The sequence below is a fragment of the Telopea speciosissima genome, chromosome 1, assembly GCF_018873765.1.
Source record: "Telopea speciosissima isolate NSW1024214 ecotype Mountain lineage chromosome 1, Tspe_v1, whole genome shotgun sequence".
In the NCBI taxonomy this organism is placed as follows: Eukaryota; Viridiplantae; Streptophyta; class Magnoliopsida; order Proteales; family Proteaceae; genus Telopea; species Telopea speciosissima.
The window spans coordinates 85,484,638-85,510,498 of record NC_057916.1 but is presented as its reverse complement, the minus strand read 5'-3'; the positions used below and the strand labels follow the sequence as shown (position 1 = coordinate 85,510,498).

Below are 25,861 nucleotides of genomic sequence, written 5' to 3'. Positions count from 1 at the left end.
GATCCAAAATAGGTACATGAGACCATGGATGTGTTTTAAAATACCTTTGAGCCATCTCCACCTGATGCCTCAAGATTTTTTGACGATGTTTTGGTTGGAGGAAAACTTAGTATTACGATATTGTTAATTACAGAGTTATACTTCTACATCGATTATCAGGGACCTTAGATGTGTTTTAATATATATACCTTTAAGTCATCTCCACCTAATGCCTTAAAGATTTTTGAATGATATTTTTTGGTTAAAATAAAACTCATCTTCATAGTTAGGCATATAGAGCTAGGGAGGTCCACAATTCATCATTAGTCTTTGATCCAACATATGGTCCATGCATGTCGCATTCTACTATGGCTAAGATGTCTTATTACTTTAAGAGAACCCTAACTCCAATGTGAAATGGATAATTTTGATCTTTGTCTAGTAAGAAAAGAATAATATACTGATCGATCCCCTAGATGGTGGGTGAAAGGGTATTAAAGCACTTTTATGTTCAACACGTTCATCCACCTTATGAGGAAGGAAAATTAGGAAGATATAAGGAAATGAAAGACGGAAACATCGAAGCAAGTAGGCATCGAGGCTCGCAAGGTTTTTTTCTCTTCATCGCATCTCCGATATGTCTTCCGTTTCATACAACCTTTTCACTTTGGGGGCTGCGCCCACTTTGTTGTGTTGTGGGCTTTCAATGGAGACTAGAGATCGTGCTACGGTGATAGAGTTCTTGGCCCAATACTCACTATAATATACAGTGAGAAAAAAAGGAGGGAAAACTCGACTGAAGACGACGGAGAGTACGTTGCTACTACTCTCATAGCTCACAATCCAAATCGGGTGCATTCATGATTTCAACTTTATGATTCTATTAGCTAGGGCTGTCACTCGGCCGGTTTCGGTCAGTTTCACTTCGACTCCAATTGGCCCTTTAACTATTTGGGTTATGACTGAACCTTTGTATAATCGATCCTTGAAGTTGAAATTAAAATCGATTACTTTTCGACTGGTTAGTTATCGATAGGGAAGTAAACGGATCGGGTGTGATCGGATCTGGATATTCTCTATCCTGATACGGATATCCCTAAATGAATACGGATACAAATTCGAATTCGGATTTTTGACTATTCGTTTACATCTCTAACTTGTGTAACCCAAACCTTCCTCCCCCAACGGATACAATTCACTCTCAATCCATGTTTTAGTCTCATCATTCTCATTTTCTCATTCTTTAAAATCCGTTGAATCTTCAAAAACCCTCAATATCCTTAGTTGGATATCTATTTGGATCGGATAATTTTTTCCTGGATTTTATTTGAATAAAAATTCGGATACCCCTAAACGAATAAACGAATAAGATACGAATCGAATTCAAATTTTCAAGTACCCGTTTACATCCTTAGTGATCAAGCCTTAATTGATTTGGATTCATTATGAGACCAATAAGTCCATATTCAAGTCGTGGCCCATGGGTCTTATCATGCAGTGTTGTAATGGTTTGTGAATGCCCTAATTATAGTTATAGTCTCTTCTCCAACTTCTCTCTTTGTAGTTATCCTATATGGAACTAAAACTTTTAAACTAAAGAGATGATAGACACTTCTAGTCTTAGGAGTAAAGAATGAGTTTCATTTCTTAGTCCCACATTAGAAAACTAGCAAAGGAAAAAGAGAATGGAAGACAATAAATAAGGGGGTTAAGGTTGGGCACGCTAGCTTTGTGCCCAACACTGTGTCTCCCTCTCTCCTCCCCAATGGAAAAGTCCTCCCCTCCCCCCCTCTCCAATTGGTTGTGTCTAACCTCTGCCTATAAATAAGAGAGAAGCATTGGGATTGGATTAATATTCCCATTTTAAAAGGGTTAATTTACCGTTTATTGGGCTCGATCAGTTAATTGGTTCAATCAGAGTGAATAAGACCAAACGATAAGTTGAATTTTTTCTTAAACCTAAAAAATGATACTGGGCCATTTAGTTATTAATCAGGGCAATCTTGAGTTTTATCAAGTGGTCCAGCTGTCAGATTAATAAGATGAGGCCTAAGATTGGTACACCTAACTCTCAAGAGTCATATATAGCTTTCTTTAGACATTTACTGGATCAATGGTATTTCAAAGGCTATTAGACTAGATAGTGAGATATATGTGGGGTCTTCTATCACATGAACGAACTAATCCATCCATATATATATTGTCAATTGATAAATAGTGAAACATTATATGTCACTAGCCTAGGAGGACATTTTCACATAAATAGTAATAATAATATGATCAATTAACTAATTATAGTATATAACCAGTTATGGTGATTGATGTTCTTTTGTTTGTTACTTATTGGCCCTAGCTAAGTGGTTGGATTGGGGTTGATTCCAAGGGTTGGGAACTTCATGGAACGCATCAACTTTCTTCTTCTTTATGAAATTAAAATTTGGAAGTTCTACTTACGTTCACACCATCTAGATTATAAAATATGCGTTGCTAATTAAACCGATCTTTGACTCAAGGTTTTGTAATTTTGTTGGTCAATTAAGCGGATTATAACTTAAGTACCCCATGCATGCACCCACCCATATGACTCAATACTATTAATGTTGTTGATGGAGGAGTGAAGAACAGTCAACTATATATGTTCACGCATATATGGCGTTTTCTTAACACAACCACCCCTCCCCACTTCCCCAAAAACAAAAAAAACAAAAAAAAAAAAAAGTCATATGGCGTTAGATTTTTGGAGCTATTCGTCTTGAGAAACTGATTGGGTAGGCTCAGTCTGCGGTGATCATCCACGACACGAGTGTGTGTTTTTCCCCTCCTCTGTAAGTTTGCTTAATATCAATCAAGTACTCAAGTTTTCAAAAATGATTACTCCCTCCCTTACTTTATAAAGAGTATATCAACCGTTCCCTAATCGTTACAAAATTACCATTAATTGATGATGTGGACAGATTCAATTTATCTAAAACCTCAAATTACCCTTAATAAACTCTATTCCAATTTTACCCTCCCCTACTTGCCCTTTTACATCTTCCTTCTCCCATTTCCTCTTCTTCCTCTCTGGTTCATCTTCTTCTTCTTCCGCCAGCACCACCATCATCGCCACCGCTGCCACCTCCGATCCTCTTCCGCCGCCAGCACCACCAGCACAGCCGAAACCCCTTAGTCTGTGGCCACTAACACATCTTCGTCTTTCCCTTTCCCTGTAGACAAAGACACGATTGATAAATTAAACGAAATAAAATCTTTTTCCAACGGCGGATAATGACCGGAATCCGTCCAGGACGGTATCAAAAAACCTGAGGGACCACTACCACTACTACCATCACCACCACCCTGATCAAGATTCTATTGTTGCTGCCTGAAATAATCCATCTGCAGATAACTCCCAAACGGAGGGTAAATTACAGAGATTCTCTTTAGTTCCAAGTTAGAAGAACACAACCCATCACCAACACCTAGAACCAAAGATAAAAACAATACAGTTCAACAATAATCAGTAAATGAAAAGCCCTAATTTCGCTGAAATTAATCCAAATGAATCAAGACCCTAGATTCTGTTTTCAGAATTATTCTCCATGGCAAACTTCCATTTTGCACCATTTGGGTTTGGTTCGGTGGAGATGAACAGTACTATCTCTCTGTTGCTTTGCCATCTTATTCTTCTGCTACTGCTTCTTCTGTCGCACGTTCTCTTTCTTCTTCATCTTCTCACTTTTACCCTCCATTTGGGAGTTATCGCCCCTTCAACCCAAAACCCATTTTGCATCTTCTTCCCCAAAAACGCTTCTGCGTTTCTTCTTCTTCTTCTGGATGAGAAGTGGCCTTGAATCTCTTCTGGTGAGCGATTAAAATCGCAATCGTTAGATGCGTTGCAGCTTGGATTAGCAGAAAACAGCTGTTGGTGTCTTCCATGACAATTCGGTGCTTCTAACGAGGACGAAAATGCAGAGCACAGTGTAAGTGATTATTAACAGCACCGTTAGAATCAGGGATAGCTTGAACCAGAAATTAGTTCTGAGATGATTTCTCTTGCGTTCGAGAAGGGGTCTGTCAACGGAAGAGTCGGAATGACTGCGAGAACGAACTCTGGAACAAAGCTTCTGGACTGCAAAGGCGAAAAGGATGATCAAAAAGAGAAGATCAACGACGGATACCAGCTTTCGTTGAGGACATGGAGATAGGAAGATTAATCTTAACCATTCAGCTGGGGATTGAATAGCAGCACTTGCACAGGTGAGAGAGGTAATCCAAGAAGCATTCGCCATGTCTGCAAACAAAATTGTGGTCCCAATAATGGAAAGATCACTCCTTTATGCTTGACTTCCTTACTAACCTGCAACACCAAATGATGATGATGATTCTCCTTGTGAAGTTGGGAAGTAGGGTTTCTTAAAACTAATTCCGGTTTCTTTGATGTTAACAGCCTCAGGTAACTAAAGTGGTTCTGAAGATCAGATTGCACTGTGAGGTCTGCATCCAGAAAATTCCACCGGCAGAAACAGTTTCTTAGGCACCGGCACTTGCATGTACTTATCTCCTGGCAGTAGTCACAACACCTGCAACATTTTTGGGATTGGAAGGGTAAAAATGAAATTAAAATGGGTTTTAGATGAATTGGACCTGTCCACGTCATCAATTAATGGCAGTTTTTAACGATTAGGGTACGGTTGATATAATCTTTATAAAGTAAGAAAAGGAATAATCATTTTTGAAAACTTGAGTAATTGATTGATATTAAGCAAACTTCGAGGGGAGTGGGATGATATTTTCCTTTTTATTTTTTATTTTTTAATTTAGAAGGTTAGAACTACAAAACAAGTAATATAATCGTTTAAATTATTAAAAATTCCTTAACTTTTGGTTTAAAATAGTTAATTAGAACCAACCGACGTTGTGTTGGCCCAACCTTGAACTATAATAACTAAAAACACAGTGAAAATTTATTCTTTCCAATTCCTTAGAGTGTGGTAATGCTGCAATGCTAGGTGGAGATGTCGACACCTGACAGCTATTGCATCCAACGGTCCACAGCTGCTGCATCCAACGGTCCGATCTCATTGATATGAACTTACTGGCTCCAATCTGATAGCTATGACAAACATTTAATATATTAATTAATGTACATTTTTTAGGGAAAATCTCAGTGTAACCGTCTACTGTTACACTTAGCAAGTCCCTTGTTTTAATTATACATAGTACTTTTTTTTGGGGGGGGGGGGGGTGGGTGTGTGAAGAGGAGCTTAATTAGTTTCTCAGTTTCTATTGAAGGGGGGAAAAAGAAGTATAAATATGTAATACAGCTTCTTCAACCAAAGTAATACAAACAAATAAGCATCTGAGAGAGAGAGAGAGAGAGAGAGAGAGAGGATCGAGGAAGAGATGGGCATGGGTGAGTCAGGTGAGACTAAAGGGAAGGTCATCAGTTGCAAAGGTATCTCTATCAATGTCTCTCTGAATCTCTCTGATCTAACCTATGTCTCACAATTTTCTTTGTTTGATATATCGAGATCGAACATGAATGATCAACCATATATATATATTAACGTTGTCTTTCTTGCTTCAAATTAAGAGACTAATAATAAAACTTGTTGATTGTTTGTTTAATTTCACGGCCGTGAATATGTATAAAAGCTGCGGTTGTATGGGGTCCAGGACAACCCTTTGCTATAGAAGAAGTGCAAGTCCATCCTCCACAGAAAATGGAGGTCCGAATGAAGGTCCTCTATACCTCCATTTGCCACACGGATCTCAGCGCTTGGAAAGGAGAGGTACTTATATATATATATCCCACAATAAATACTTCTTAATCAAATTACTAATACCATCACGTACCTATTGTTATTATTATTAAGAAAATTCCAGGAACATAACAGTTTGAAATTTCAATTATTATTCTTAATTATTCTGAGTTTAATTAGCTAGAGTACTTTTACTTACTATTCTTACTTGATCTTCTCTCTTCTTAATTTGTGATTGAAGAACAAGGCCCAACAAATGTATCCTCGAATACTTGGCCACGAAGCGGCAGGGTAACTAGCTACTTCATTAATTAATTCCCAAACGAACAATTAAAGAAAATGATATATGATTTGTACTTTAAAATAAGAAGATATATTGAATGAAACGACATTTACTTACGTATGGAGATAGGATCGTTGAGAGTGTGGGAGAAGGAGTGAAGGACATGAAAGAAGGTGACCAGGTGGTTCCAATCTTCAATGGAGAATGTGGAGTGTGTGCTTACTGTAAATCGGAGAAAAGTAACCTGTGCGAGAGGTACCGGGTGAATCCGATGAAAGCCGTGATGGTTCACGACGGGAAGACCAGGTTCTCCACTCGTGGGGGCCACCAGCCCATTTACCATTTCCTTAATACATCCACTTTTGCGGAGTACACCGTCGTCGACTCCGCCTGTGCGGTCAAGATAGATGCGCTGGCTCCTCTCAGAAAGATGAGCTTGCTCAGTTGTGGCGTTTCTACAGGTACGCCTAGTAATTAATGGAAAATTATTAGCTATCTTCCTCTATCCCTCTCCATTAATTAATTCATTTCATAATTAATCTTCATTTATTATTATTATTATTATTAACTCATTCGAGTGAGTGAGTGAGTGAGTGAGTGAGAGAGAGGGAGAGTTAGTGGATGAGAGTTCTTCAATTGGGTTGGTGAAACTTGGCAGTACTTGTGCATGGCGTGGAACATTCTGGTTTCCTATTTCCAAATTACACATCAGGCAGGGACATGACATGAATGATATGATATATGATCATTTATGTATATAACATATGGATGCTGAAGAAATTTTTCCAAAAAAATAAAATAATTTTGTTGGGTTCAAGGGATTGGAGCTGCTTGGAACACCGCAAACGTGCAAGCCGGATCAAGCGTGGCCATCTTTGGTTTGGGTGCTGTGGGGCTTGCTGTAAGTCTCAAAAAGACTCGTCCCTCTCCCTCTCTCTCTCTTTCTCTCTTTGTGTTTCAGACCATATAAAATCATAAAGTGTTCGATCTAATTAATGATGCGCAGGTAGCAGAAGGAGCACGGTTAAGAGGAGCTTCACGAATCATAGGCATCGACATCAATCCTGATAAATTTATGAAAGGTGTTGTGTTTCACTTTCTCAGTTATAATAAGTGATAGAAACTAAATTCAACTACTCCGTTGGCTTTATCTGGAATAACTTCATTAAAAAATAAAATAAAAAAGAAAGCTTCGTTTGGAAAATCGACTAGTTCTTCGTGATTTTATTATATATGTACTAATAGTTGCGTGTCCTGGAATTAATGTGTTTAATTAGGTAAAACAGTAGGGATTACCCATTTTGTTAACCCAAATGATTTCCAGAAAGAGGAGGATAAAGCTGTGCATGAGGTGAGTAATTTCCATTCCACATCTTACACAACTACTATTTACGCTTACCGACGGTTATTGCTTCTGTACAGATAGTTTTGGGACTTAACTCCTCTCAGGTTTCCTGTTCGGTCAGGTTAGTAGGTTCCTCTCATAGGGGACCGGAAATGATGATCTCACCCTCTGCCTGAACACAGTACCCGGGTGGGGTGAGGTCATCATTTTCGCCCTTCCTATGAGAGGAACCTACGAACCTGACCAGACAGAGGAACCTGAGAGGAGAAAAATTCATAGTTTTGACTTCAAGTCCAAAGCACTATTTATTCAAATATTTTTTTTTTTTTACATTTGAGAGAGAGAGAGAGCTCAACCTTAAGCTATAATCATAAAGGTTAAGACGTGGAAGATTCACTGGAGAGAGCCGTGGTAGTAAGTGCTAACTCGTGACCCATAACAACTTAGATTATTCTCCTACTATCCATCCACTATTTTTATCATCTGAGAATGTGAGATCGACTTATAATACATTTCAAGAAAAAACTTAGCTGCCTTTGTATTCAATGAACCTTTAATACAGACTCTTAATAGGCATTGCGTGCAGTTGGACAGTTGGGTGGAGGAAAGTAGTAATTCAATGTTTTGCAGGTCCACCCTCCACCATTGATCATAACCACATGTCGGCTCATGTACAACACCCTATGAGCTAAATCCTCCTCATAAGCCCCGTATATATATGACCTATCCATTAGTTTGGTAGGCTCAAAAGCGAAAAAGATCCTGTGCATCTAGGCAGCTGGGCTGCATGTGCAGCGTCAGACTCAAGGAGCTGCGCTTTGACCACCTTACCCCTGTTCGGGCAAGGCACTTGGGCAGGTTTAAGATTTAAGATGGTCAAAACGCAGCGCCTTAAGTTTGGCGCTGCACATGCAGCCTGGCTGCCCGAATGCATAGGAGCCAGGTCCGCTCAAAAGTGTATGGATTCCACCTATTTTTTTTCATTTCTTACACGTTTAGCTCACAAACGAATACATAGTGAAGAAGATATGACTCATACATGGAAAAAATTTTGCTACACTTCCCCTTTAGGTTCATAAATATATACCCTCCTAGGTTTTAGTATTTTTTAAAATATCCTTTAAGATACCATCTCCTTGGCTAACAGGGAATGTTGTTCCTGCTACTAGTGTAGCAGCAAAATTTCGTTCCTCATACATATTCTTTAAATGGTATAGTAACAATTGCAGGAAGCATAGCTAAAGAACGAAACACTGTGATGCATGCATTGTCCTCTTTTATATATCTGTTATTTAACTAAACAATGAAAGCATATCTTCTAAAAGCCTTTTCTTGTGAACTGTTTGTTTTTTATAACTAATTTAGGAGTACTCCTGCTCCTGGTGATACACGTACAGATTATTCAAGAAATGACTGACGGAGGAGTTGATTACAGTTTCGAGTGCTCAGGAAACTTGGGAGTTCTTCGGGAGGCTTTCTTGTCCACCCATGATGTGCGTTTTTCTTTTTTATTTTTTATTCTTCTCAAGTTTCATTTTTATTCTTATGATAAGTAGTTTTTTGTCCGAAAGTGTGGTCTACACCAGCATTACCATGTGTCTATCTCTCTCCTCCTCAAAACAAGGGAGACACGTCTTGTTAAATCCGTGCCCAAAACCCGGTTTGAAACGCGATCTGACCACCGGTCTGGTTTAAACCTTTTGTGTAGAACCAAGAGTGGAGTACGCTCGTGAACGTGGGTCATAATACTCAAGCCATCACACGAGATTGTCGATCACGAAAGGGGAAGTCCTCGAGGAAAGATCCACCGTCGAGAAAGGGGGAAAATCGTCCACAAAGCATATTCTTGGAATTCCCTTATGATAGGGATCCATGCGGGGCCCGCACCTGAATCGCCCTTATCCACTTAACGATGATTGGGAGTAAGTCACTATCCGAATAATTCATGCCTATGCATGACCATTAATAAGCATAAGAACTGGAATGGGCTTGGGCTTAGGAGCTTAGTCTTTTCTAATTGTAACTAGAACTTAGGACATGGGCCATGGGCCATGGGCCCAAGTGGATCCAATGGCCCAATGACTTAAACTAGACCTTGGGCTTATACCTAACCAAACAAGCTCCTAAACAAATGGACCTAAGGACTTGAGACTAACCAAACAAGACCTAATGCCTAGATGGGTTATTAAAGACCCAAAACTACTATTCACCTCACATTTCAATCCTAAATCGTGGAGAGGAGAGAGAAAAAGAAAGAAGAAGAAAGAGAAGAAGAAAGAAGAAGAAGAAAGAAGAAGAAAGAAGAAGAGGAAGAAGGAAGGAGAAGGGAGAAGTATGGTGGAGCACAAGCTATCATCATCAACCCTTGGTGAGTCTCTTTCTCTCTCTCTCTCTCTCTCTCTCTCTCTCTCTCCATCTCTCTTTCCCTAATTCTATTACCTAGGGTTTGAATTGGTTGAGCACACCTTGAGTGCTCCATCTACTCAATTAGAAGAGCCATTAATGGCAAATCCTTGATGTTTAACTATGAAGCACCTAACCCTACCTTAAACCCATTCACCCTTCTCCATTTATGAACCCTAAGTTGGGGATTTACCTCCATTTATGGGTTTTACCAACCCTCATGGAAGACCGTAGATGTGTGGGTTTGAGGGGTGTTAAATAACATAAATTAAAGACCCTTTCAAAACCCCAATACCCAAACCTATGGGTTTTCTTTCCATATGTATTTTAATGGAAGAAAACCTAATCGATCATGGGGTTTACAAACCCATGTTGGGTGTATGCTATGGCACCTTGGTTGGAGTTGTTCTCATGGCCAAAGAGACCCCTAAAAACCCCTAAGAATACCCCATTTTAGCCCAAGACTTTGGGCTGCAAAACCATTCTCGGAATGGCATGAACAAAGCAAGACGGCACATGGACAGGCACATGCAAGTGCCTGTCCCCGAGAAAGTAGATCTGCGTGTGGAAGCTTAGAGAGGACAGGCACATGGACAGGCACATGGACAGGCACATGCAAGTGCGCCCCCGAGAAAGATCTCGCGTGGGAGGTCCGAGAGGGACAGCACATGGACAGACATACAAGTGCCACTCCTTGAGAACCTAGATCTCGCTGGGAAAGTCCGAGAGGGACAGCACATGGACAGGCACATGGACAGGCACATGATATAGCCTTGCGTATGTGCCGGTCCCCTATTTTAGCCTTGTTTGATAACTTATGGGGCCCAACTCTTCTAGCCCTAAGGCACTAATCTCTCCCCACGTTGTACACTCTCTTTAGGTTGACTGCCGGCTCGGGAGCGTATTAGCACGTGGGACAGTGTACTTGCATCGAACGCCGATTTGAAGAGCTCCGCATCGACGATTGACGAGAATCGGTGAGTGAGTTAAGCAAACGTCTTAATTTATGGAATGTTTGTGTGTCGTGTCTTGCAATGTCATTCATGCATGTGTGCTATAATATATAATTATTAGTAAGATATAGGACGATATAAATGTTTAGATGTTGATAGGACTTTACATTCTTGTCTTGCGATATTATTTATTTCTCGCACTATGGTGCGAATGGTGTTGGATTTAGTTATGGGACTCGGGTGCCGGTTGGTCTTGGACCCGAGGATTCCATAATATGGACTCACTCATGGCATGTAGATTTAGGGCTTCGACGGGATCCAAGTGCCGGTGGGTCTGGGCTTGAGATTACCGTACTTGAAATTGCATTAGAGTTGTCCATTGCATTAGGTGGAAACAGGATGGTGACCGACCGACTACCTTCGGTATTCACATCTCGTACTTGTATACGCGTATGGGCTAGAGGGGCGAGAGGATAGCCGGCCGACCGTATTTCGGTATCTATAGACTCGGCCTGCCTATGCACATGCGTACCTCACTCATACAATAGGTGAATGCTGGCTAGGATAAATGTTTACCCAAGACTATGACCCTTACCGACGGGGTTAGGTGTCGGTCAAATCGTGGGTTCCGACCGTTATTCGGGTATACCCACCCGGGAAGTTCGGGCGCCAACCGTATTTTGGGCCGAACGCCAGACGGGATTTGACTCGGGGTTTGCGTGATATCTCTTGGTGGAGACCGGCAAAGGCTTCCGGAGCGACTCGGTTTGTCATCGCCGTATACCATCCGTTTATGGTACCGATGTCGGGATGCTACCTAAGGTGTTGCTATAGTACTATACCGACTTAGTTGTGTGTTAGGTGGATAACAATAAAACTATACATCATCATTCATTCATGTAGCATGATTGTAAATTGTATGTGATGTACGGTCTACCTTGGTGGTATGGGACACCTTGGTATCCGTCCATCATGTATGGTTTGCAATCAACCCCATTCATTATTATTATTGTGTATGTTTGTGTGGCTTAGCCACTCATTGGGCTCATTGGAGCTCACTCCTCGAGGAAACATATTTTTAGTTGATGCGTACATTCGAAGCAGTGGCACAGAGTACGAGACTCCTGAGGCTGGTTACGTTGATTGGTGGGCTCCGAGATCGTGGAGCATGGACCGAGTGTTGTTGCGATGTGTGTTCCTTGGCGGGACAAGTGACTTATGGCGGTGGCCATCTTTTGATGCACTTGATTATTCATTTTGAATTATAGGTGTATTCTTTTGATTCCTTTCATGATAGATGTATTATTTATATAGTAGGTAATACATAGGTCCGATTAGAACGAATTGTACTTGAAGGGGTAAACTTGAATAGATGATATTTTATATGCTATCACCTAGCTTCGCTAACTCGATGTTATTAATATTAATCCTTTTTTTTTTTTACCTATTATCCGTCGTTGTGAATGAGTAAGTCTTGGGTATGCATCGTGATTCTCGTGGTTAGAGAGCGTATTAGTGACGCTCTAGTTGCATTCCCCGTGGTTCAGGATGGGGTGTGACAACTTGGTATCGTAGCGATGCTCTACCTTATGGACTAACTCGGTGTTCACACGACCCGATTTACTCTAAATTAGGGTTAAATATTAAAACCTTATCCACAAACAAGAATCAAGAGAACAAGGGAGAATATATAAATTTTGCTGATAGAACAATGCTTTAATAATACAAATAAAGGTATGGGACTTCCATAGAACATAAACCAGTTTAGAAATGAAGAAAAGATGAGAAACTACATACTAAACCCTAGGAGTTACAAAAAAAAAAAAAAAAAAAAAGAGGAAGAAGATATATACTAAGGTTTATGAGGGTAAAGTCATGAACAATGATGTAAAATATAATGATAATTGGGATTAGCCTAACCATAAAAAGCTAGCTATCGGTGAGAGACTCTCCGCAGACTCATTCACGTAGGCTAATGATTAGGAGAAATTATCTTTCATTTTTCTCGTATCCTCGATGGACGCCCGGCTTTCTTTGGGAACCACCTAGAAATTTTGAGTATTGGTCCTAAGTACCCTTGGGTAAGCCTATGGCCCTACATGTCTCTCAGAGAGCCATTTTTAGGACTTGTTGGTAAATCTACCGGAATGCCGGGATTGGCTTGGTGTATGGGCCTGGTACGTTCAGGGACCTTGTCCAATAGGAAACCCTGCAATTGTGTCTAGATTCGAAGGGACGGTGAAAAACAATATATATATAGGCACGTAGTTAAATCTCGATATGTCTATACACCCACGAACCGATGGATATCTAGAAAGGATAATTTAGGACTGATGCTAGGAGGTATGGATTATATCATGTAGTTGAAAGAGAATGATAGATCTAGCAATTTAAGTTGATGAAACAATATTATATCGGGTGTTAGTATAGCCAAGTGCGATAAGAACAAAAAGGAATTGAATCGAATGATTCGACAAAACCTTGCTCAACAATAGATATGAGTGGAGTAATGGGTCCCTGAATGTCCCCTCCGTTATTGGGAGTGAACAGTAGGGATTCCATCAATATTCCAATTCATTCTAAAGCCGAGTTAGGTATTGGAGGATCGGAAGTGAAAGTCCTCATAGGAAAAGCCGGTAAGCAAAGTAGTCATGCCTTGTGTCATTCAACCCAAAATTTAGGAGTACGATCGGGCGAAGTATATGGAAATAGTTGCATCTCTCTATTCCTAGAAGTATAAGCTCGTAGTTTGATTTTCACTGGTCCTTATATACACTGACTTTATATTAACTAAACCGAATTGATTTATACCATTATGTAAGGTGGAAACTATTAGAGGACAAATCCATACAACTTAGTTTAAGCTAAATAACTAAGCGATCCCGAGCGGAAGTTGAGCATAGTTTTAACCCCTCTATCCGCACTATCCAATACCATTTAAGCAAAGCCAGTGTGGTGGCGATGCACTTAGTAGGAAATCACAAACCCTTCCTTGCCACTCTAATACCAATGAGAGGCTTATAGAGGAAGCCAAGAATGGGGCCGGAAGTGTTAATTGATGATGCTACTATGTTATTTGCCGCTCCGACAAGACAACCCTCATTGGCGGAGAAGATTAAGGAAGCCCAACATACCAATGTGGAGTTACAGAAATTGATAGATGACATTCAGGAAGAGATGCGGGAGGAATCGATTTTACCTTGTCCGAAAATAACGTCCTTCTGGTTCAGGGGATAGGTTATGTGTACCCAATGGTGAGCGAGTTAAGGTGGCATGGAGAGGCAACGACCATATGGACTATTGTAATCACTTCCTATTCCCGAACGAGAGTGGAAATACATCATTATGGATTTTGTCACTAAATTGCCCTGATAGCTAAATGTATTGATGTTTGTTTGGGTCATTGTTGACCGACTTAGCAAGTTAGCACATTTATCCTAATAAAGGAGATCTATCCAATGGACAAGTTGAATAAGCTATACATGGAAAATGTGACTCACTTACATGGAGATGGATATCATTTCTAATCGTGATCCCGAGTTTGCATTGAAGTCCTGGGCGGTTTTGAAGGCTATGGGTACACCGCTGAATTTTAGTACGTTCTCCCTCCACAAACTAATGGTAAGTCGAGCGGACTATTCGGACCCTAGAGGACGTGCTCGGGGCTTGTGTCATTGATATGAAGGGTAGTCGGGATGAGCACATCTCACTCGTAGTGTTTGTTTACAACAACGGCTACCAAACTACTATAGGTATGACACCGCTCAAAGCACAAGACAATAGAAATTTCCGAACACCACTATATTGGGAGGAAGTTGATTAGCAAAGAATATTAGGGTCTGAATTGATACAAGCCACTTGTGGAAAAGTAGATTTGATAAGGGACCGAATCATGGCGGCTTAATCTAAATGGAAGAGCTATGCCGATTATGTTTTCTTGCAGTACCGCCAACTAAGGAGTAATTCGCCGACAAAGAGGGCAAGTGTGTTAATGTATTTTACGTAATGATGTGAGAAAGTACACCCCTACATTGATATTGTCAAGACTAAAAAGCCACATCACTTGTCATGGATTGACACATGAAGAGCTACCTCAAGAGAACTTTGATTATAAGGACAAGAATCCTCACAATCGAATCAGTAACTTTGATAAAGTTCGTGGAGCAATCTCATTGATTAAAGGGCATCTCGTTAATGAGAAGGTGAAGTGCGGTCAAGTATCCTCACCTATGCAGATACCTAGGTACGCTCAATTTCGAGGACGAAATTCTTATAAGGTGGGAGGATGTTAAATCCGTGCCCAAAACCCGGTTTGAAACGCGATCCCACCACCGTCCTGGTTTAAACCTTTGTGTAGAACCAAGAGTGGAGTACGCTCGTGAACTGTGGGTCATAATACTCAAGCCATCACACGAGATTGTCGGCTCACAAACAGGGGAAGTCCTCGAGGAAAGATCCACCGCCGTCGAGAAAGGGGGAAAATCGTCCACGAAAGCATATTCTTGGAATTCCCTTATGATAGGGATCCGCGGGGCCCGCACCTGAATCGCCTCTTATCCACTTAACGATGATTGGGAGTAAGTCACTATCCGAATAATTCATGCCTATGCATGACCATTAATAAGCATAAGAACTGAATGGGCTTGGGCTTAGGAGCTTAGTCTTTTCTAATTGTAACTAGAACTTAGGACATGGGCCATGGGCCATGGGCCCAAGTGGATCCAATGGCCCAATGACTTAAACTAGACCTTGGGCTTATACCTAACCAAACAAGCTCCTAAACAAATGGACCTAAGGACTTGAGACTAACCAAACAAGACCTAATGCCTAGATGGGTTATTAAAGACCCAAAACTACTATTCACCTCACATTTCAATCCTAAATCGTGGAGAGGAGAGGAGAAAAAGAAAGAAGAAGAAAGAGAAGAAGAAAGAAGAAGAAGAAAGAAGAAGAAAGAAGAAGAGGAAGAAGGAAGGAGAAGGGAGAAGTATGGTGGAGCACAAGCTATCATCATCAACCCTTGGTGAGTCTCTTTCTCTCTCTCTCTCTCTCTCTCTCTCTCTCCTCTCTCTCCATCTCCTTTCCTAATTCTATTACCTAGGTTTGAATTGGTTGAGCACACCTTGAGTGCTCCATCTACTCAATTAGAAGAGCCATTAATGGCAAATCCTTGATGTTTAACTATGAAGCACCTAACCCTACCTTAAACCCATTCACCCTTCTCCATTTATGAACCCTAAGTTGGGGATTTACCTCCATTTATGGGTTTTACCAACCCTCATGGAAGACCGTAGATGTGTGGGTTTGAGGGGTGTTAAATAACATAAATTAAAGACCCTTTCAAAACCCCAATACCCAAACCTATGGGTTTTCTTTCCATATGTATTTTAATGGAAGAAAACCTAATCGATCATGGGGTTTACAAACCCATGTTGGGTGTATGCTATGGCACCTTGGTTGGAGTTGTTCTCATGGCCAAAGAGACCCCTAAAAACCCCTAAGAATACCCCATTTTAGCCCAAGACTTTGGGGCTGCAAAACCATTCTCGGAATGGCATGAACAAGAAGATCGGCACATGGACAGGCACATGCAAGTGCCTGTCCTCGAGAAAGTAGATCCCGGTGGGAAGCCCGAGAGGGACAGGCACATGGACAGCACATGGACAGCACATGCAAGTGCCGCCCCGAGAAAGATCTCTGGTGGGAGGTCTCGAGAGGGACAGCACATGGACAGTACATACAAGTGCCACTCCCTTGAGAACCTAGATCTCGCTGTGGGAAAATCCGAGAGGGACAGGCACATGGACAGGCACATGGACAGCACATGATATAGCCTTCTCAGATGTGCCGGTCCCCTATTTTAGCCTTGTTTGATAACTTATGGGGCCCAACTCTTCTAGCCCTAAGGCACTAATCTCTCCCCACGTTGTACACTCTCTTTAGGTTGACCGACCCGGCTCGGAGCGTATTAGTACGTGGGGAGTGTACTTGGCATCGAACGCCGATTTGAAGAGCTCCGTGCGACGATTGACTGAGAATCGGTGAGTGAGTTAAGCAAACGCCTTAATTTATGGAATGTTTGTGTGTCGTGTCTTGCGAATGTCATTCATGCATGTGTGCTATAATATATAATTATTAGTAAGATATAGGACGATATAAATGTTTAGATGTTGATAGGACTTTACATTCTTGTCTTGCGATATTATTTATTTTACTGCACTATGGTGCGAATGGTGTTGGATTTAGTTATGGGACTCGGTGCCGTTGGTGCTGGACTCGAGGATTCCATAATATGGACTCACTCATGGCATGTAGATTTAGGGCTTGAGCGGGATCCAAGTGCCGGTGGGTCTGGGCTTGAGATTACCGTACTTGAAATTGCATTAGAGTTGTCCATTGCATTAGGTGGAAACAGGATGGTGACTGACCGACTACCTTCTGTATTCACATCTCGTACTTTGTATACGCGTATGGGCTAGAGGGGCGAGAGGATAGCCGCCGACCGTATTTCGGTATCTATAGACTCGGCCTCGGCCTATGCACATGCGTACCTCACTCATACAATAGGTGAATGCTCACTAGGATAAATGTTTACCCAAGATTATGACCCTTACCGACAGGGTTAGGTGTCGGTCAAATCCGTGGTTCCGACCGTTATTCGGGTATACCCACCCGGGAGTTCGGGCGCCAACCGTATTTTGGGCCGAACGCCAGGGCGGGATTTGACTCGGGGGTTTGCGTATATCTCTTGGTGGAGACCTGACAAAAGGCTTCCAACACGACTCGGTTTGTCATCGCCGTATACCATCCGCTTATGGTACCGATGTCGGGGATGCTACCTAAGGTGTTGCTATAGTACTATACCCGACTTAGTTGTGTGTTAGGTGGATAACAATAAAACTATACATCATCATTCATTCATGTAGCATGATTGTAATTGTATGTGATGTACGGTCTACCTTGGTGGTATGGGACACCTTGGTATCCGTCCATCATGTATGGTTTGCAATAACCCCATTCATTATTATTATTGTGTATGTTTGTGTGGCTTAGCCACTCATTGGGCTCGCTTGGAGCTCACTCCTCGAGGAAACATATTTTTAGTTGATGCAGTACATTCGAGCAGAGTGGCACAGAGTACGAGACTCCCGAGGCTGGTTACGTTGATTGGTGGGCTCCAGAGATCGTGGAGCATGGACCAGAGTGTTGTCGCGATGTGTGTTCCTTGGCGGACAGTGACTTATGGCGGTGGCCATCTTTTGATGCACTTGATTATTCATTTTGAATTATAGGTGTATTCTTTTGATTCCTTTCATGATAGATGTATTATTTATATAGTAGGTAATACATAGGTCCCGATTAGAACGAATTGTACTTGAAGGGGTAAACTTGAATAGATGATATTTTATATGCTATCACCTAGCTTCGCTAACTCGATGTTATTAATATTAATCCTTTTTTTTTTTACCTATTATCCGTCGTTGTGAATGAGTAAGTCTTGGGTACTGCATCGGTGATTCGTGGTTAGAGAGCGTATTGGTACGCTCTAGTTGCATTCCCGTGGTTCAGGGATGGGGGTGTGACACGTCTAATATTGCCACTTGGAAGAATGAAGTGGTAAATATGATAATTGAATTTCTAGTGAGTAATTTGAATAAGCTACGTGTCAAATTTCAGCCTCAAATTCAATCATTTAACAGATCTGACTCTCCTCTAGCGATAAAGGAAATTGGATGATCCAGCCCAGCAAAAACAAGGGGGTATGGTCATCGCACAGGGCCCCCCTTGTTTTTGCTGGGCTAGACCATTTCTTCTTCTTTTAGGTAAGCTGGTTAGGGAGCCTCACAATCAGTTCTGTGAGCTAGATTAGCAAAACCCCAGGTTATATCCTATTCTCTTTCAATTGCACCATTCATAGCTTACATATATATATTAATCTCGCCCTCATAGTCATATATATATATATAGGTTAATAATATAATAATCCATGCATACGACATTTTGCAGGGATGGGGATTGACTGTAATTTTGGGAATCCATCCAACGCCAAGAACGCTTCCTCTCCATCCCATGGAACTCTTCGACGGTAGAAGAATCGTGGGATCTGTGTTCGGAGACTTCAAAGGGAAGACCCAATTGCCTCATTTCGCCATCCAATGCATGCATGGGGTCAGTACCTCAACTTATTTTTCTGCCCCTCCCTTTCTCCAATTCTCTTACACTTACATTTCAACTGTTCCCTTATCTCTCAAGCAGGGTTTTAGTTATCGGTATGGGTAGATTAATGGTCTACCGATACTGATCCGAATCAGTCTGTCTCGGTCAGATTTACCAATTTTTATTTTTTTTTTTTTAAAAATTTGCATTTTTATCTTTGTCCGTACCAATTCATCGATACGGGATTTATCAGGAATCGGTACCTATAGCAATTCCTGGAACCATGCTCTCATGCCATGCATCACTTTATTCACTTCATTCATTCTAACATTTCTACGTTGTTGGGACGAGGTGCTGATTTCAGGTTGTGAATCTTGATGGGTTTATCACTCACGAGCTTCCTTTTGCTGACATCAATGAAGCGTTTCAATTGCTCGCCGACGGGAAAGCATTGAGATGTCTTCTCCATCTCTGAGGCTATATCCTTATTATTTTACCCCGCAATCCACCCCGGTTACCCCATCTTTATTTTGTTTCACCATTAATTTCAAGTGATTGGAGAGTCAATGCACCTAACAGACATTTTGTATTTTTAATTTTCACACATTACAATATTGAAAGTAAAAAAACCACTATGACAATTGCTCTCTTTCTGATATTCTTTCTCCTCCATAACCATGTGGAGTCTCATGTACGAGACACCCCTTTCTCCATCACCATTCTTCTTGGTTTGGTGTGGGAGATGCCACTACATGCGACCATCACAGCATTCCGTGAGGTTACATAAGCCCATTAAAATATAAGAGCACCCAAGCATTCCTTGAGGCTACCTAAGCCCATTATATAAACCAACACTCACTCCACCAGTGGCCCAACAACATTTGAAGCTTGGGCTCAAGCTTGGCCATGTTACACCCATGGCCTCAGCCTATCCCCAGCTTAGCCCATCATTCCTACCCCGACCTACGTCTTAAAACATTAATCTCACAGTCTAGGCTTCGAAATGGTTGGACAGTTACGCTCAAGTTGGCCTTGCCCAAGTTGCACATATCGCCCATCAATCGGTAGGCTGAGCATACCCTCCACAAATTAAAAGCATAAGAAGCAATGCCACAAAGTATATTTTTTTGCTGAAAAATGCCAACGACCCTGATTCATGTGCTCCAATATCTAGGCGCAGGAGCCACGAGCGACCAAGTAGCCTTCTTTTTTCATGATAACAATGGTTAATTTTTGTGTCCTTTTGTTCATTTATCTTACCCAGCCACCCTGATTCATGTAAGGGGCTTCACACACACACACAAACACACACACACACAAAGGGTGTACCGTTTTGTATGACTTTCTCTTCCTGAGAATTTTTTTCTCTTCTTTTTCTTTTTTCTTTTTGATAAATGATTATTTTTCCTCCTTAACATATGAGTTTTTGTATATCAAGTAAGCGGTGTTTACACGTCTGTCCTGTCTCATCACTCTCATGTGTCTGCACGCAACCTACGTCTCCCCATTTGCTACCGAGCAAAAAACATGGGCCAAAAAAATAAGAAGACAAAAACTATAATGACACAATGATTAATTTATGTGTCTCTCTCCTCAAATTCAAAAAAGTGACTTTTTTTTGGCAAACGGTTTCGTACATGATTGTGTATGGTACATGACCATGCCTTCAACCGTTGAATGGGATGAGAAGCCGTGTACTGTACAAGATCATGCCAATTCAATTGTTGAAAGTACAACCGTGTACCATGCACGGATGTGTACTAATACCTGTCCCTTTTTCTTTGCTTTTCAATCTATTTTTTGCCAACAACCAAACATAGCCTTAGATGCTAGCACTAGCATCCATGAAAGGGGTGGGTGGGTCTTGGGACACTCTTAAAATAGGTAGAGGGGGTTTTCTGAGCTAGCAATCGAAATAGGAGAGCGCACCAATGAATTGGGATGAAATGATTTCATACATTGGAGAAGAACAAGATCATTTCATGTGAGGAAAGAGATAGAGAGTGACTACTAGCGTAGCCTCACTTATTAGTGATTGAGAGAACAAAAATTTCCCCTCAAACTTATTATAGAACCATATCGTCCCGACTTGAGAGACATTGTTAGAAATCTGTAACAAAAAAGGAGAGGACAGAAAGATGGCCTGAGTCGAACGAAATCGTTCTGTCCTTAAGACAGTATTTGCACCCTCTTAATCCTGCAAAGGGTTGCAGTAAACGTGCCTCCCAAGATAAATCAGGTGAACTGTTACTGGTTGCAGAGACAGTAACACTGTGAAGCTATCAGAGATTTTTTTTTTTGATATTTGGACTGAGAGAATTCGTGGCCCATTTGTAAGCCCACAAGGCCTGTTCGGATGAGTCACACCCATTGGCTCATATGGTTTGACCTAACAGGTCATGACTATTGGGCTGGGCTCCACAGTCGGATCGATCCTAAGCACCCTTTCATCAGACACCGTCGATCCCGAAAAGATTAAGGCGACATACTGTGACGATGCGCATGTACGAAGTGCAAAGTGCGCCATCAAAGAGCCACATTGCACCTCACGAATGCGCACATGTGTACGCGTACGCGCTCGAACGGTTACCGTCATCGCTTGTAAGTGCACCGTACAATCTCTTCTAGCATTACATGTGATAATAATAACTACTAACCACTAACACATATAAACCCAATGAGCTTTCCTTTCATAGCCGATGTGGGACTAAAAGTCCACATCAATATTTTAAAAAATTCCAACAATTTCCTCCAATTTTTTAAAATAATTGAGTCTCAGTCAATAAACTCTCTGTACTTCTAAATCATACTTTCATAAAGGTGTCTTTCGACTTGAACATTTATGTTGTCAAAATACATGAGTACTTGTCAAAAACGAAGTAGCCGTAGCCTTGAACTTAGAATTTTATAGCGACAAATCTAATATACTAGACATATGATTTACTTGAACATAGTTTCAATAACACCCGCACATTTATGGCCTTGTGCTTTCATCTTAGGTTTTCATAAGTGCCTTAGAGACAAGCTTTGAATCTCGCAGAAGCGACTCCACTTCCTGCAGTTATATAGGTGAATCTAATAAAATGTAATTGTATGACTTGCATTTCCTATAAGGCATAGACTCATTAAAGGATTGATCCTACCATCTGTCGGTTTCTCCATACAAACATGCACTACGTTGAGATGTCAAGAGATCTTATCTCTACTAGTTGAGTACATAACCGGTTATTACAACAACTGTTTTTCATTGAACTAGTTGACTAGATGTTGATCTAGTGTCTAGTTGGTTTTCACTTGCAGGTTACCTCTCATTTAAAAGCCTTAAACCCATCTCCCTGGAAGTCTTCCATACCACATTCCTACCCAGGCCTTTTGTAAAGGGATCAGCCAAATTTTCCTTTGACTTTACATAACTAATAATCACAACTCATTTGATGAGTTGTTCTCTTACATAGCTATGTCTTAAACTAATATGCCTTGACTTTCCATTGTAGACTTTATTATAAGCCCTTGATAATGTTGCTTCATTATCACAAAATATTGATATAGCAGGCATTGGCTTAGGCCACAGAGGAATCTCTGTTAAGAGGTCCCTAAGCCATTCTGCTTCCTTTACTGCCATTGCTAAAGCGATAAATTCAGACTCCATAGTGGAGTGTGAAACTACAGTCTGTTTCTTGGATCCCCAAGAAAGTAATCTTCCACCCAAGGTAAATATCCAACCACTTGTGGACTTTGATTCATCGGATCCTGTGATCCAATTAGCATCTGTGTATCCTTCTAGTACTGCGAAAAAATCCTTATAACTTAATGCATAATTCATTGTGCCCTTTAAGTACTTAAATACTCTAGAAACAGTATTCCAATGAATTTATCCAGGGTTATGAGTAAACCTACTCAAAACACCAACTGCAAAAGCTATATCAGGACGAGTGCACTGCATGACATACATTAAGCTACCAATGATACTAGCGTATTCTAATTGAGATATACAATTCTCTTCATTAGAAGTTAATCTAATAGAATGATCATATGGGGTAGCAACTGATTTACAGTCCTCATGATTGAATTTTTTTAATATTTTCTTTATGTAATGAGACTGTGTTAAAAAAATACAATCAGAGGATCTAACAGTTTTGATTCCCAAAATTACATTTGCTTCACCCATATCTTTCATATCAAAACACGAAGATAGAAAATCCTTTGTATCCAAAACAGTGCTTGTATTAGTACCAAAGATTAACATATCATCAACATATAAACATATTATAACACCATGTCCATTCTTGAATTTAGAATAAACACATTTATCAGATTCATTTATTCTAAATCCATTTGCTACAACCTTTTGGTCAAATTTATCATGCCATTGCTTAGGAGCTTGTTTTAGACCATATAAAGATTTGACTAGTTTACAAACCTTACTTTCCTGGCCTTTCAAAACAAACCCTTCAGGTTGTTCCATGTAAACTTCTTCTTCTAAATCTCCATTTAGAAAAGCAGTTTTAACATCCATTTGGTGTATAACAAGTTTATTAATCGACGCTAAAGCAATTAACAATCTAATTGTACTAATTCTAGCAACATGAGCATATGTATCGAAATAATCAATACATTTTTTTGCTTAAAGCCCTTGGCTACAAGCCTAGCTTTAAACTTATCAATAGTTCCATCAGCTTTAAGTTTTTGCTTAAAAATCCACTTACAACCAATAGGTTTAAATCCAGGAGGTAAATCTGTTAAAACCCATGTTTTATTACCCATGAGAGAATCCATTTCATCATTTATAGCTTCTTGCCAAAAAGTAGAATCTTGAGAATTCATGGCTTCTTGAAAAGTCAATGGATCATGTTCAACATTATACACACAAGAATATGTAACTTCATTTCTGTTTCCTTCTACCAAGAATTGATAAAAATCTGGACCAAAGGATTTTTTCACTCTAACTCTTTTACTTCTTCTAAATTCAACACTCTCATTATTCTCAGAATGTGATTGAACAATATCTTGATCCTCTTTGTTTATATTTTCATTCTTTCGTTTCCTAGAGAAGAATCCTCAAAGAACTCAGCATCTCTAGATTCTAAAATTGTATTTTGGCTAACGGTTTCTGTAGATTCCATCGTTAGAAATCTATAGACCTTGTTATGCTGGGCATAGACAATGAAAATACATTCAAGCCTTTTCACCTAATATAGGTCTTTTAGAATCAGTTAATCTTACCAATGCTCTACATCCCCATACTTTGAAATATCCAAGAGAATGTTTTCTCTTCATCCAATATTCATAGGGAGTGATATTAGTCTTTTTATGGGATATACGGTTAAGTATATGACAAGCAGTCATTAATGTTTCCCTCCATAAATTCTTTGGTAAATCAAAAGTAAGTAAAAATGTATTCACCATTTCTGTTAGAGTCCTATTTTTCCTTTCTGTTACTCCATTCTGTTGAGGACTATAGGGTGCCGTTGTTTGATGGATAATTCCATAAACTTCACAAAAATCATCAGTAGAGAAATATTCCTTTCTCCTATCAGTTTGTAAGATTTTAATCTTACGACCCAATTGGTTTTCCACTTCGACTTTGTAGATTTTGAATTTCTCCGAAGCCTCATATTTAATCCTTAATAAATATACATATGTGTATTTTGAACAGTCATCTATTAATGTAATGAAATATCTTTTACTACCTCTAGTTAAAATACCTTCTAACTCACACAAATCAGAATGTACTAATTCTAAGAGTTGTGTATTCCTTTCTACTTTTTTAAAAGATTTTCTAACAATTTTAGACTTGATGCATACAGAACATTTGTCATGACTAGAAGATGTGCATTCTGGTAATAAACCTAATTTAACCATATTTCTCATGCACTTATAATTAACATGCACAAATCTAGAATGCCATGTATCAAAAGTATAAACAATGTAAGCAGAAGATGAATTTCCATTAATCATATTAAATTTATACATCCCGTTCGATGCATATCCTTTCCCAACATAAACTCCCCCTTTGGACACTATGATGTTCCCTGACTCAAACAAGATTTTAAATCCATGTTTGTCAAGCAAGCTTACAGACATTAAGTTCTTCTTAATATCAGGAACATGAAGTACATCATTTAAAGTAAGCCTTTTTTCGGATGTGAGATTCAAAACCATTGTGCCTTTACCTATGACCTTAGCAATTGAAGAATTTCCCATAAAGAGATCTTGTCCATTTGCTATAGCTTCATAAACTTTGAACAAATTTTTGTTATTGGCAACATGTTTGATTGCACCGAAATCGATCCACCATTCATCATCATCACCCACTGCATATACCTCAGATATCATAGCAACTCAGTCATCATTGTCAACCATGTTGGCTTGGTCTTTTTGTTGCTTCTCCTTGATATAAACTCTACACTGTTTCTTGAAATGATCGGCTTTTTCGCATTTTCAACAAGTCGCTTTGGGGTTAATAAATGTACACTTCTTCTTCTCAGAAACAGTGTCTTTCCCATCATACTTTCTCTTCTTGCCCTTAGAAGATGAGTTTTCTATGACATGAGCCTTTGGAGATTTTTCCTCAAATTCAAGTTTATCTAGTTTGCGAGAATTCTCTTCAACTTGGATATACTTAATCAACTCTTGCATAGTCATTGCATCCTTCTTCTGTTTCAACTCTTTCCGACAATCTTTCCAAGCAAAATGTAACTTTGAAATAATAGATGATACTTGGAAAGATTCGTTAAGAGAATGGCCCTCAGAGATGATTTGATTCATGAGACCCTGCAACTCATAGGTTTGTGAAATAATAGACTTATCTCCTACCATCCTGTAATCAAACAACTTACTTATAAGAAACTTCTTGTTGCCAGCATCCTCAATTTTGTACTTTTTGTCGAGATCCTCCCATAGTTCTCTCGACGTGCTATCTACAAATTTGGGCTCATACACATCATAAAGTGTGTTTGACAACCCATTGAGGATGCAGCCCTTGCACATGAAGTCG

At 40.1% G+C, this 25,861-nt stretch overlaps 1 protein-coding gene across 1 annotated transcript; it reads left to right on the top strand.

Annotated features, from left to right (window-relative positions):
- Window positions 1–5,362: 5,362 nt before the first annotated feature.
- Window positions 5,363–19,347, top strand: LOC122670160 (alcohol dehydrogenase-like 4). Its single transcript, XM_043867144.1, has 10 exons — window positions 5,363–5,416; window positions 5,617–5,753; window positions 5,965–6,014; window positions 6,136–6,467; window positions 6,825–6,907; window positions 7,013–7,088; window positions 7,284–7,357; window positions 8,749–8,844; window positions 18,715–18,876; window positions 19,229–19,347. The coding sequence occupies exons 1-10, from the start codon at window positions 5,365–5,367 to the stop codon at window positions 19,337–19,339; spliced, it is 1,173 nt and encodes a 390-aa protein (XP_043723079.1). The 5' UTR covers window positions 5,363–5,364; the 3' UTR covers window positions 19,340–19,347.
- The last annotated feature ends 6,514 nt before the right edge of the window (window positions 19,348–25,861 follow it).